The following is a 14,020-nucleotide window of genomic DNA, read 5'->3' on the forward strand; positions in this document are numbered from 1 at the left end:
CAGGGCACAGTTTGGTTTAGTGGTTTGGATATGAATGTGTGTGTTTATGTGGCTGATGTTTGCTTTGGATATGCCAGAACCTGACAGAGCAGCTTCCATCATCTCAATTATCGTCATATTAGAGAAAGAGAGCTGCACGAAATAAGCCAATCAGAACTTATTAGATGCCTTACTTACAGTCCTCCAGGAGAGTTCATACTGGCGCGAAGTGAAACGAAAATGGGGCGTGACCCAACGCGATCAAGCAGCCAATCAGACTCTCTCTCGCAACGCGATGCAGCTGAATAGGTAAAACTACGAACACACTACCTCGTATATTCATAATCTTAATTATGCTTCATCCCACGGCAGGTTTTTCTTATTGTTTTCCTTGTGAAACTCGAGGGATGTGTGATATAATATCCGATTGTAAACTTTTTACAATCAAGTATCTCCTCGTTCATGTTTGATGTTTAACATACATGAAAAGCGCTACTTTAGTCCAATAAGATTTCGAGGGGGCGGGGCCACCTGCCGCGACGCTGTAAAAAACAGAAATCAAGCAACTGTTAAAAAGCTTTATCCCCTCGGTGTTGGTTCAAGTAGTTTAGTCAGAATAGAATGAAATATTTGTTTTTTAGCGCTAATGTGTAATCTATGCATTTTATCATTCTCCTGAAAGCCAGCGACTATGGCCAATGTAGTTGTCAAAATAGGAAGAAATGACATTAAACATTTAACATTCATGATTACAACCATGTGTGATCAATATCAATTAGCTTAGTTATTTATCAAAATCCAGTTTCCCAAAATAGTAAATATGACATTGGTTGCATTAATCTCAATAATATTGTCTGTAGGACATATTTAAAGTAGACTTAAAAATGGCTTGTCACCCATGGTTTTGATTTGGTTCATGTGAAGATTTATCACAATGCTCCTGGTTAGGAAACGGTGTTATGAATGCACATAATCATACTCATCTTTGAGACATATTCATCTTTGTCTGTCAGACAAACGTCATAAAATGTATTCACTTTATTAAGTATCAGTTACTGTAGATTGTGTTTTGTTGTACTCGTTCATTCTACGACATATATAAGACAAGAGAAGATCAGTGTTGATAGAAAACTGGCAGTTATACAAAAATAAGATACAGATATTCGCTGGAGAAATACATTTTGATACACAAATAAAGTTGTGATAGATGCTCCTTTAAAAGGTCGTGGAATCAGTACTTCGACGTCTGCGACTCAAAGTTCGTTTTCAGGCTCTGCGAGTCTCTGTCATTGCAGTCTCTAGTTTTTTGTGCTTTGTTCCCCCAGGGTTTTAATCCAAAGGGTCTCTCGGGGTCGCTTCTAAAGGTGCATCAAAAGTCCAAAGTAAGCCAAAAAGGCCGCCCTGATTCGCTCATTGTTGAACAGTTCACATCCGCCTCGTCTCTTCAGATGATATCACTCAATGGCTGTCGTGCAGTCCGAGTTATCTGATTGGATGTGATGGCCCTCCTTCTCTGCTTTCTTTTATCCAGAGCCACGCTCACCTTATATCTGCTGTGGAGAAAAGACTTTGTTAGCTTTTGACAGCGCACCTGTTGAACTGACAAAAAAGCTGCTTACAATGGATGTCTGTGAGTGAAGTGTGCAATGGATGAAAAAAATAATTATTTTGTTTCTTTGTTCTTAATTTTTCTTACTCAAAGTTTATTTGTCTTAATATAAAAAATTGCATTTTATTATAAAACTTTTTTGATAATATTATTAGATTTTATATAAAATATTATTAAAATAATATTTCATAATATAATAATAGTATAATATTTAATAACATTAAAAAAAGAATGTATTTAAAACATTTTTTAAAACATTTAACAACAGCACACCTTTTGAGCTAATGCGCTTACAATGGAAGTCTACCGGACAAGTCCATCGGATAGAAAATTGCAAAAAAAACAAAAACAAAGTGTTATTATTTTATTGCTTGTAATTTTTGTTACCGACTGTTTATTTGTACTGAATAGTTGTTCAAATTCAATTAAAATGATTACATTTTATTATAAAATCTTTATAAATAATATGAAATGTTATATTAAATACTAAAATAATTAATTAAAAAAAGAAATATATATATATATATATACACAGTAGTCAACATTTGAAGTGGATCCAAAAAGTTAATCAAAGTTGTCCTAAGACAAGAACGGGTATTGTTCAAAAATTCATGTATAACTTTGGAAGTATATATGAAGACCTTCGATCCAAAAGCCTCTAAAAAAAATGTAAAAAATGAGACAATAATATTGAGTGAATGCTCTCCGCACATGCTCTCCGTTCATCAAATACTTTCACTTCAAACTCACTAAATCCCAGCCTCAGCCCATTCAGAAATGCCGGTACTTGATAAAAATGTTAATATTAAACAAAAACTTTAGACGAACTTAGAGGCTTTTGCATCTGAAGTCTTCATATAAATATATATATATATATATATACAATTTTATATCATGTTGAACCGACAAAAAGGTGCTTTCAGTGTCTATGGGGCTGGTGTGAAATCGTCAGCTCTCATTGAAAATGAATGATTTTGGCTGCTTATTTTATTTGGTGTAATTTATTTATTTGTTCCTCGTCTTTCTTACTTGTCTTGAATAATTGTTAAAATAATCTTACATTTGAATATTAAAATATCATAAAAAATTACATATCAAAAATCATCACATTTTGTATAAAGATACTCCCTAGACTGCTCTTACTCTCGACCTTGGCCAATAAGTCCACTCGGCTTTCATCTTACTGACCATTAGTCTAAATATAGAGTCTGTAAATCTTTACTGCCGCTTTTATCTTATTTTCCATTTCCTCTTCTTTTTTTAGCTCTGGCCTTTGACTGGAGGAACGAAGGGAAACGACAAGGCAGGAAAAAAGGGTGGAGAGGGAAAAATAAAACGAGGTGTGGGAAAGCAAATGATTAAAAAGACGGAGTGGGTTTAAAGGTACAGTAAGCGATTTCTGAGAAACGCTGTTGAAAGTGGATTGGACCGAACGCCACAACAGACTTGTAGCCAATCAGCAGTAGGGGGTGTGTCCACTCATGATGGGGGAGGAGAGAGAGAGAGCAAGAGAAAGATTTGAAGAAAGACTGTAGAAAGAGAGATGCCTGAGAGACACTACAAAAAGAGAAAAGCTCAGGGGAATATCCCTTGGGAAAAAAGGGTTATGAGCTTAAGGACCCTCGTTAATATTAGAAAATATTTCCAGCGCTGGTCAGACAGAAGCGGGAAGGCCTGAAAACAGACGCGGGGTTGCGTTGTTTCTGCTCCATACATGAGTAACATTGGTTTTGCTGTTTCATAGAACCAAGATATGCTGTAATGTTAGCTATAGTAACAGGACAGTTTTGAGTGTCATTGTTTGCTTTCAATACTCTTGTGTACTGTATGTTAGTTTTTTGTTCTTTTGTCATCTTCGCATTCTTTTGTTTCGCTTCAGCTATGATAAAGAGACATCTACTCATTGTGCATTTTGGGGGCGGAGCAATGAAGGGAGGGGTGTGTTTGTTTGGGTTGATTTCAAATATCAACAGTGTTTCTCAGAAACTGTGTACTGCACCTTTACAGGCGGCAGTATTTGCGTACCTGTGTGTATGCGGGACTCTGAGTGATGTTTGGACGTGCACACACACTCGAGATGATCCTCCAGCTGCACCTGCACCTCCCGAAGCTTTGGCCTCCTGCGTACGTACTCCACCTTGGCCACCTGAGAGAGAGAGAGAGAGTGTGTGGGAACATCCTGAGTTGCACGCACACTCTCATAACCCTATCAACAGTGTGTTTTTTCCTCTGCTTTTCCAGAGGTGAGATAAGGCGAGAGCTAAATGTGACTCGGTCGGTTTCCTGTAACGCAGATGAGCCGCCTCAAACCTCTCTTTCTAAACACACACACCTCATATCATACTGACAGACTTCTTCCCTCCCTGCCAACTCAGCTGCCCTGCAGGCCCATTTATACAATACTTTATTCAGGTCTGAACACTCACACACATTGCTGGCGAGATAAACGGAACGGAACACACCCCACAGCCGCGGAGTAACAGACAGATATTTGCAGCGGTTAACTCAAGGTTAGGGCTATTCGTTAACCAGCCACGGAAGTCTGGCCTGAAACTCTTTCAGTGTGTTCAGCGGCCCTGAAATTCTCGTCGACACTGTCCTCCCTTTTGGCACGTCCTACGCCTCGCTCTTGTTACATTTAAATCTGAGAAATGTGAAAAGCTTTGCATGCTGGAAATGAGCCTGGCAAGTGGCAAACACGGTCACAGCCTAGTGCGCAGGAGATCTCCATCAATAAAACCATATTTCCAATATAAATGTGCTTTAACGAGGAGAAAGAAGAACGTTTAATTTAACTTTCACCTATAGTTCCTATTAATAGGGACAAATTAGACAATTTTTTCACATGCAGGAAATGGAATGGCATAACTCAGATAACTTGGTATTTGAAGAAAAACACCTGAGTTCATATTAAGATTTGATATTTCATATTAAGATTAAGACTTTTGACTGCAGACTTTTATGTTATTTTATATTTAGTATTCTGAAAAATATTTTTAAAATATTTTAAATAATTATAATTTAATAGTAATTTAAAATGTTTTTAATCTATGATCTATGTGCTTAAAATATAAAAATATATAACAAAGTATAAATAAAAGATGTATATTATCTTTCATTGTATATGTATTCAATATAAAACATTGACATTTTTTAATTTGCCAAATTATTTAAAATAATTAGTATTTAATAATAATTTAAATATTTAAAATATTAATATAAAATAATAAATGGTGTATATAAATAATGTTTTGTTTTTAAGCTTTAACAAGTTTTTAAAATAATTATAATTAAATACTATTTAAAATATAAATTATAAATATTTATATTTTATAATACCAATTTTTTATAATAACATCTTATATTAATGATATATAAAACATATATATATATATATATATATATATATATATATATATATATATAAATGTAATATATGAAATAATATGTATTATTTTTAAGACATTGGAAAACAAATTATAATTATTACATAATTAAAAAATATATAAATATTTGTATATATAAAATAATAAATGGTATATATATATATAATTTTGTATTTTAAAAAATATTTAAAATAATTAGTCAAATAATAATTTAAATATTTAAAATATAAATGATAAATATTTCTATTTTATAATTATAATAATTATAACTTTATATAATAATGTACTATATTAATGATATATAAAACATGTATGTAGGGAAAAAAAATTATTATATATGTATCATAATATAAAACAATATGTAAAACATGTTATATGTTAAATTAAATAATTTCAATATATAAAATATATATATATATATATATATATGTATAACATATTTACACAGGCACATTATAGAGGGAAAGATGCATGTTTTCTCACCTTCACAGTCCTGTAGTATTTTTTGGACGGGTGGCAGCGCATGTTGCTGGTGTTGCAGCAGCCTGAGCATCGCCTCACCTCGACACACGGAGGCCAGATCAGGAAGTTGGCAGCCGTGGGATCCACCTGACTGCGTGGGATCTCGTAGATCACTGTGCGAGTCTTACAGACGGCTGGCACTGCCTCCTCTAAACACACAATAGCCCGTAAACACACAGAACAACCACAGGAGCTTTGCAAAGTGTATGTGAGCATGTGTGTGTGTCTGTTTTTTACCGATGCTTCTCTTGCGTCTCGAGTGTGCGTGTGAACTCTTGAGGTGTCTGCTGTCATACAGATGCTCCTTATGGTGGCCCTGCTTAACGTCTTCCAGCACCTCATTCTCTGCAAAAGGAGTCAACGAAGCACAAAGTCAACAGTGTTTAAGCAACATATTTTGGCATGTAGAACAAGCAACCATCCAATGCACAATCCCTCCCTCACTATTGTGAAAAAAGAGTGACCTTGAACCTCTTTGTGAACCCCGCCTCCGCCAGGCCCGATGGAAAGAAATGAAGAAAACCTGGTCTGATTACTAAGTGAAGAATAAAAGGTGTCCGCCAACCTGCCTGCACAGTGCACACACTTCATTCGAAACACTTCCTTTATGCACCGCCTGAGGACACGCCGAGAAAAACCTAGACTCAACAATAAGACCTTCGGAAAGGATTGTGTCATTTAAAATGCTTTAAGGACGTCTGGTTGGTTAGTCTGAGCAAAGTGCGCAGTATTTAATCATGCTGTTCTACGGATCCGCAGAGCCATTCAGCCATACAGCGGGGCGACGGGGGGCAGAGATGCCCCTGTTGTTGCCCCCGGAAACCGGCCCAATGGAGGAGGAGGGCGCTTTTAATTCAGGCTTGAGCACCGTGGCCGACCGACCCGCTCGGCTTTTCACACAGTCGTTAGCGGAGCAACGGACCTCACAAACGCAAACACTACTTGAGCTTCAGCCTCTTTTCTCTCCCAAACACACGGACACACACTCGCACGCAGAGATGCACACAAAAACTGAGGAATTCGACATGAATAATACATTACAGCAGCGCTGGCATTCAGCCGCACTCAACTCATAAAGGCAGCATGACAACAGTATAATGGAGAGAGTCTCTTGACCTCCCTCAGGCACCAGCCACACAGACGCAGCTGTTTGCATTTCAATTACAGCGCTTATGGGCCGGATCAAATCTGACGCTCACATCGTTACGGCTGCAGCATTTCCTCATTAGATGCGCTGGAAGTTTATATTTGAGACATTGCGGATATTTGAACCCTTTCAGTTGGGTCTTCAGCTATTAAATCGTTGCCATTAAAAAAAAAGCTCCCATTCAGGGTCAGGTGATCCGAAACTAGCTAAATCATACTAGGCTTCCTTAAAAGGATAGTTCACCCAAAAATGAAAATTCTGTCATCATTTACTCACCCTCATGTTGTTCCAAACCTGTATGAGTTTCTTTCTTCTGTTGAACACAAAAGAAGATATTTTAAAGAATGTTGGTAATCAAAAAGTTGATGGTAGCCATTGACTTCCATGGTATTTATGAACGTGAATGGAGTCCATCAACTGTTTGATTACAACATTCTTTAAAATATCTTCTTTTGTGTTCAACAGAAGAAAGAAACTCATACAGGTTTGGAACAACATGAGGGTGAGTAAGGGATGACATTTTTATTTTTGAGTGAACTATTTTACTATTTAAAAATTATTTGTGGGATGTGCAAAACTTCATATTATTAAAATCGACTAGTCTTCATTGTGGTAATAGCTAATCAACAGCATCTTTACAGTGTAGATAGTTGAAAAGATGCAAGAAAAGACAAATGACGATTGAGAATGCAAATAAATGCAAGGAATACGACCAATAGCAATGCAGTATGCAAATGCTGCAATGACACCATCACTGTCAGTTAGAATTTTGAATACTGAACATTCAATCATTGTAAGCCAAACCGAGATTTTTAAACTTTACGTTTTTAAAAAGCATTTTTTTTTTTACATTTATACACAAAACATGCTGAAATATCAATCATGCTTCAAGAATGGGAATAAACTACTTTTTCATATGATGGAATTTAAAAAGTTACTGTAACTACATCATTTTAAAGGACATATTTGAGTTCAGAATGTTTGTGCTGCCAAAATGTGACATGATTTACCAAGTTCAAATGCTGATGCGGCGCCATGAGTGCAGGAGCGGGACTGCGGTCTCTAGGCAACATGTGCTGAGGCGTTCGTGGCGAGGTCCATAAACTTTGAGTGCAATAAAAGATTGAGTGAGTCTCCTCTGAATGGATATTTCCCACAGTCTTGTTCTCCTAACATTGCACCTCAACCTTTTGGCGACTTGATACATTGTGCTGACATTGGTTGGGTTTCACTCATGTTTTGAAACAAATCTTTTAAGTGAACAAATCATTCTCGAACGAATCAAGGACTACAACAATTCTCCGATTTATCAAGCACACAACCCACATTCCTGTAGTAGTTGATTTAGCAACCAGCTGGCAAGAAGGCTGAGTGAATGTTTCAATGACTCATTCATAAACTTGTCTCTGCTACATTAAAGATGTAACCAAGGACCACTAAACAAAACTGAATGAACCTTGAAGAAATATTTTTTTCCTTTTGAACACATTCACAAGATTCAAGTCACAGATATGAATCACCAAGACTTTACCTACGAAGTCAATCTCCAGGAGCCTCTGGAGGTCGCTGATGCTGCGGATGTCGCTGTTAGAGAGTCTCTCGATCAGCTCTCGGGGAATCGGCGCTTCCTGTGGAAGAAAATGGTCCTTCCAAAATACATCAAAATGAAAATGCATGTGTTGTGGGCCAAACCCCTTAAGTTCTTCAATTAATTGTTTATTAAATAGTATTTAGATACTTTACGGTTGCACCACTTGAAAAGTCATTATATCAAAAAATTTGTAGGCTAGAAAATTCTATATTTTTATGGTAATACTTTACAATAAGGTTTCATTTTGTTACTTCGACAGCATGTATTAATGTTATTCTCAACATTTAGGCTACTAATAAACTTTTTAGATCAAAAGATGTAGTCTATCTTTTAACATTAACTGATGTTAACAAATGAGACCTTACTGTAAAGTGTTACCATTTTTTCCCCCAATTGTAACCAACATGAGTAGCCAACAAATATTACATATATTTATAATAACTTAGATTTTAGAAAAACTATGTGCAATAGGAATGGGTGTTACTTTTATGATAATTTTATGACCATTAATAAATTATGACCCGTTAATGAAGAACTGCGAAGTGTGAGACCTTATAAATTAAGCATCAAAATAAGTTAAGCAATAAAAGCGAATAGAACTTATAGGGTAGCCTACCAGATCCAACTCTTAAGTCAGTTTAATGTAATTTAAGTTGAAATGACTTAAACATCCAAGTTGATTGTACTTAAAATTTGAAGGAAGCAAATTCTCTCTTTTTTTTTTACAGTGAACAATCATTCACCATTTATAAAGGAATATCTCTCTCTCTCTCTCTCTCTCTCTCTCTCTCTCTCTCTCTCTCTCTCTCTCTCTCTCTCTGTCTGACTCTTTAGTGCGAAACATCGTGTTCCTCTCCCTTTATCCCCAATGTACAGATAAGTTCAGAGGTTGGTCTTACCTCAGCGGCTGCTGAAAGCACAGAGAAGCAGCAGAAGAGAAAGTAGATCAGCACGGTTCTCATCTCCCCTGTGGTCCAAATGTGTCCCAGTGCATGCAAAACCTTCCCGACCGGAGCCGCAAAGATGCTCCAACCGGCGTGGAGCCAGGGAACATGCCTTTCCACAGACAAACCTCTCTAAGGATAAACTCTTCACAAGTAGCCTATGTCAAAGCCCTAAAAAACGACTCTCTGAATTATACTCCTATTAATAAATTATTGTCGTTTTTAATCCGTTAAAAAGTCACAAAACATTGCGCGAGATCATTTCACACAAAAAGAAAACATGAATGAAGCGAACCTTCATCCCTTGACCGCATCGCTTCTGAGTTTAATTTTTAAAAATCATAAATTCTAAATCCAAAGGTAGTCCTAGATTCAAAACCATGATAGAATAAAGAGTCCACGTTTATCCAAAATAGTCCATTTTATGCACCGTCCACACTTTGTGTCCTCAACTCGTCATATAAAACTAATTCGGTTCAAACTTGAACACGTCTCGCTCGCGCGCGTGGAGGGGATCTGACAGTGAATGAACTGGCGCTTCTCTCATCTCCTCAACTTAAACTCAGTGAGAGCCGCGCGCCCCCTCAGGACGAGGTAATCTCTGCTAACCAGCCTTCCAAGTCACCGCATTTCGAGTCATTTCAGTGATTCGAATCTTTTCAATCAGTAAAAAAAAAAAAGAAAAAAGATTCACTAGTGACATCGTTTTACGTCAGTAGGTGACGACGACTTTAGTCGCTCAACCGACCCGTATCGTTAAAAACACCGTTCACTTAAAAAAAATAGATTCACAAATTTGTTCAGAAATGAAACACCTCTATAATTCGGATGTGTTTCACCTTTCTCACCCTGTGAAGACAGAATTATTTTATACTTCGCTCCACATTTCCTCAAGATTTGACAAGTGAGGACGTGACCCTCGCGTGTTGTATTTGAATGAAACTGTTAGCGTGCCAGATTTTGTTGCCTGCTTCAAAATCTGAAAAAGTGTTTTATTTTCCTTGATATTTCGACTCTGGAGGTGAGTTATCAAGGTAACTTCCTCTGAGCTATTATAAAGTTAATAGTTAACACATTTAGTTCAGATTCAGACAGTGTTTACATTAGTGATGTTCTGTCAGATAATGTCTAACAGGAGAAATATGGGTGGGTGAGTTTCAGGGTCTACTGAATCCAGTGTTCTCTTAAGTTGGGTGAATCCTTAATTAGCCCCACTGAGACAGGAAGCACCCTAGACAGACAACTATTCGGGAGAAATTATGGGAGAGAAGGAAACACTGAATGGACTACAAGATAATAAGGAAAAGGTGAAGACAGCAGACTACAGGAGGTGAGCACACTGTCCTAGAGTTGAAACAATGTAGATAAATAGACAAGGCACACACACTAGCTTCCAAATTGGGTTTGGTGCAGTTTGGTGAGGTAAAAGGGAATAAAGGAATTCTCTGGAAGCTTTTCATTCATTCCACTCATACCACAGATTGGCTCTCGGAATAAAAGACTTGGCATTTTCTTGTGTAACAAAATACATTTAGTTGTGCATGTTCCCATTTCATTACTTTTGAGGGTTTGTGTGTGTGACAAGCATGATTTGCATTCCTGACCCTGGCTTTAGCCGTAAGATGGAGAGGAATGTGTGAGGACCCACGCACACACACTAAAGCTTCAGCAGGTGAAGAAGCTGGAAATCCAGCGTCTATGTAGTTCATGACTGACATCTCAATGAAGACGGAGGGGGAAGGGGTACGAGGTCAGACGAGCTGAACCGAAAGAGCTGATACGGAAAGACGTTTTGGTATGGATGGACGTCTAGTGACAGTTTGATATGAAGGAAAAAGGAAAAGCAAATGAGAGGACATTTGTTATGGTTGTGGTAAAAATAGGCAAGAGAAAAAAGGGACTATGGGAGTTGAAGTCCCTTGAGATCCCGCCTTGCCAAAGAGAATGAGTCACAGCACAACCACATCTACCAGTAATGTGTGTGGGAAACCTCTACGGAGCACGCAGATGCATACTTGTACCTTTTCTGTAAGACCGACACTCTTGGACACACGGACACCCACACATACCTCGAGCACCAGCGGTCCATGCCAAGCTGGGATTCCTGCCAAAACCAAAAACCTTTGCTCTCCTTCCCATCCATCCAAGCATGAGAATAATAAGTTGAACTTCTATCGTGTAAAAACACTGCACACTTGCTAGCTGGTCAAGCTCTTGACTTGAGGGACTTTTAAGGAATGGTTCGGAAATGAAAACTCTGTTACCATTTACCCACCATGATATCATTCCAAACCTGGCTTTGTTTCTTCTGTGGAATGCAAAAGGAGAATGAAATCAAAGCAATTTTGTTTTAAAACATTTTGAAACATAACTTGATAATATCTATAAACTTTAATTAATAATTGTAATTAATTATTAATTACAATTAATAATTAATAAACTAAATAAAATCAGTGTGGTGTAACCAACACACAGAGGCCAGTTTTTCATCATCTGACCATTTAAAATCCTCACGATTGTCTCAATCATTACATTTTTCATTAAGCAATGCATTTTATTCAGGTCAGATGGACTAACCCTAAGAAAACCTGTTGATATTAATGACTCAAAGTGCATATTTGTAAAAAAAAAAAAAAAAATACAATTTAAAAAAAAAGATTTTTTTTAAACATTTGTAAATGTATGCAAAACCCAAACAAAGTATTTAAGTATTTTCTACTTGATGGTTTCACCACTTAACATTTTAAAATCTAAATATTTGTAGTCATTAAATCAAAGTATTGTTGAAAATCTTGTGCTTATTTGGGGGGAAAATAGACCATTAAAATTCGTAGTTTAGTTGCACATACGCATTCTTTTACAGAATGTTTTCCTTTGCATTTTTCGGGGTTCAGACGAGACGACAACTTTGTCAAAGGGATCCCCATTTCAAATCCGTGAAACAACTAAAAACGCTGTATTATTTATGCCAGGCCGGTAGATGGCAATGTAACTTTGCAAAGAAACGTTCGTTTTAATAAAAGTATCGTTTTCATAAACTTTTATATTAATTAGTTCCCTTGTTGTATGTAAATCATGGCCATGGTTTAACTAAATACAAAGAGGGAACTTATTAGTACAACATGGCCATGATTTACCTAAGGGTTTGTATTAAAAACGGAAAAGTTTTTCCTTTGCGTTTTCCGCGTACAGGCGACAGCATTATCAAAATGATCCCCGTTTACATCCGTGAAAACGACTAAAAACGCTGTATTATTCATGTCAGGCCAGTAGTTGGCGATGTCACTTGTGATGGACTTTGAAGTTGTCTTAAAAGTTTGAAATTTGTATTAAAATGAATCCCTCGTTTTAGCTAAATCATTGGCATGTTTTGGCTACCCCTGCACAAGACATCCAAGGGGGGGAAAAACAAGATATCGTGGCCACAAATTAAGAATTTGTTTCCACAATTTACAAATTTACACGACACTGCTTTTAACCAAAAACTGAAAACTTTTTGTGTGTTTTGGCTGTTCATCTACACAACAATGGTGTTTTTGGGCCCTGAAAAATGCAAACTTTTGAAAACGGGTTTTTGAACATTGTATCGTTATTATCTCCATGTAAACTACAAAAACGTGAATTTATCAAAGCTGTGACATCATGCGTAGGCCTATTTCATGTTCAGTCTATAGGCGCGTAGTTTCTTTACAAAGTGACATCGCCATCTACTGGCCTGGCATGAAAAATACAGCATTTTTTGTCATTTCACGGATGAATGAGGATTTGAATGGGGATCGCTTTGACAACGTTTTACCTAAAACGAGGGAACAATTTAATAATCACATGGATGAACACTTAATTTGTGTCAACAATATCTTGACTCCCCCGTCCCCTTTGAAAATATGGAGGCATGAATACAAAATTGAGAACTTAAGTGTCCCAAAGTTTTAGCTCTTTTGAAAGTGAGTGAAAGTTGAGCAAGTGAGAAATAACTTGTCTTGAAATGCCATGCAGCATCGATGCCAGAACAGTGGGACCAAAATATGTTCTCCAGTAATGGAGCTTGGCAGTGGAGTGACAGCATCAGTTATTTGGATTTGCTCTGCAGCACTCATGAGTGGACAAAACATATAAATGTACATACAAAAGTATTATTGATGAGGGAGGAAAAAGACCCTCTGCTCTGTCCCTCCTCCTCCTCGGTCTCTCTCAATTCATGCACTGTTCATCATCCCCAGTGTCTCTGGCTCCTGCAGAGCTTCAGTGTGTCCGGAGGAATTAACAGACCAAGACCTCTGCCACCAGAGACAAGCCCTCAAGCCCTCACAAGAATAACAGTGTGTTGCAATGCTTGAGCGGGGAGAAAAAAATTAAGGGAAATTCCCAGGAGCAGTCCAGACAGTTTACACAAAGAGACAGACTAGACTTCTCTCACCATCCTCCAATTACTGGCTTTGCCTATTTTTTTTATTATACATAGATTGTGTATGTTTGTGTTTCTGCATGTCTCATCTCATCCCTGTAAGCCATTTAATAAGGAGACCTTAAGATGGAAGAAGGAAAGAAAGGTGTGGTTGAGCATGTTTGTTGTACCTGGAAGGAGTGTTTTTTACAGCGTGTGTAAGTTGTACCAAAAATGTGTTGAGGAAATATTAACCAGAGACTCTTGTTTCTCACTCAGTGATGGGGAGTAACTAGCGGCATGTAGCAATGCGGCTAACATAACTTTTTAGCGTGACATCAGCTATTCTCAAAATATTGTTGATTTTCCAGTAATAAGCTACTTCATTTTCAACGTTAAGCGGTGTAGCATGGCAAAACTCTCCATCTGTGTTTTTTTATGTCACAATGTATTATGCT

At 37.2% G+C, this 14,020-nt stretch overlaps 1 protein-coding gene across 2 annotated transcripts; it reads right to left on the reverse strand.

Annotated features, from left to right (window-relative positions):
* Positions 1–1,002: 1,002 nt before the first annotated feature.
* Positions 1,003–9,862, reverse strand: LOC130103468 (platelet-derived growth factor subunit A-like). Of its 2 annotated transcripts, none has more exons than XM_056269723.1 (6): positions 9,134–9,862; positions 8,175–8,271; positions 5,734–5,841; positions 5,458–5,645; positions 3,614–3,734; positions 1,003–1,529 (listed from the first exon to the last, which is right to left on the reverse strand). In XM_056269723.1, the coding sequence occupies exons 1-6, from the start codon at positions 9,194–9,196 to the stop codon at positions 1,519–1,521; spliced, it is 588 nt and encodes a 195-aa protein (XP_056125698.1). In that variant the 5' UTR covers positions 9,197–9,862; the 3' UTR covers positions 1,003–1,518. The 2 variants fall into 2 exon arrangements, with proteins under 2 accessions (XP_056125698.1, XP_056125697.1); XM_056269722.1 differs by having other exon boundaries at positions 1,003–1,532.
* Between the last annotated feature and the right edge of the window lie 4,158 nt (positions 9,863–14,020).

The sequence above is a fragment of the Rhinichthys klamathensis genome, unplaced genomic scaffold (assembly GCF_029890125.1).
Source record: "Rhinichthys klamathensis goyatoka isolate OS25496 unplaced genomic scaffold, OSU_Roscu_1.1 h1tg000289l_1, whole genome shotgun sequence".
Taxonomy (NCBI): domain Eukaryota; kingdom Metazoa; phylum Chordata; class Actinopteri; order Cypriniformes; family Leuciscidae; genus Rhinichthys; species Rhinichthys klamathensis.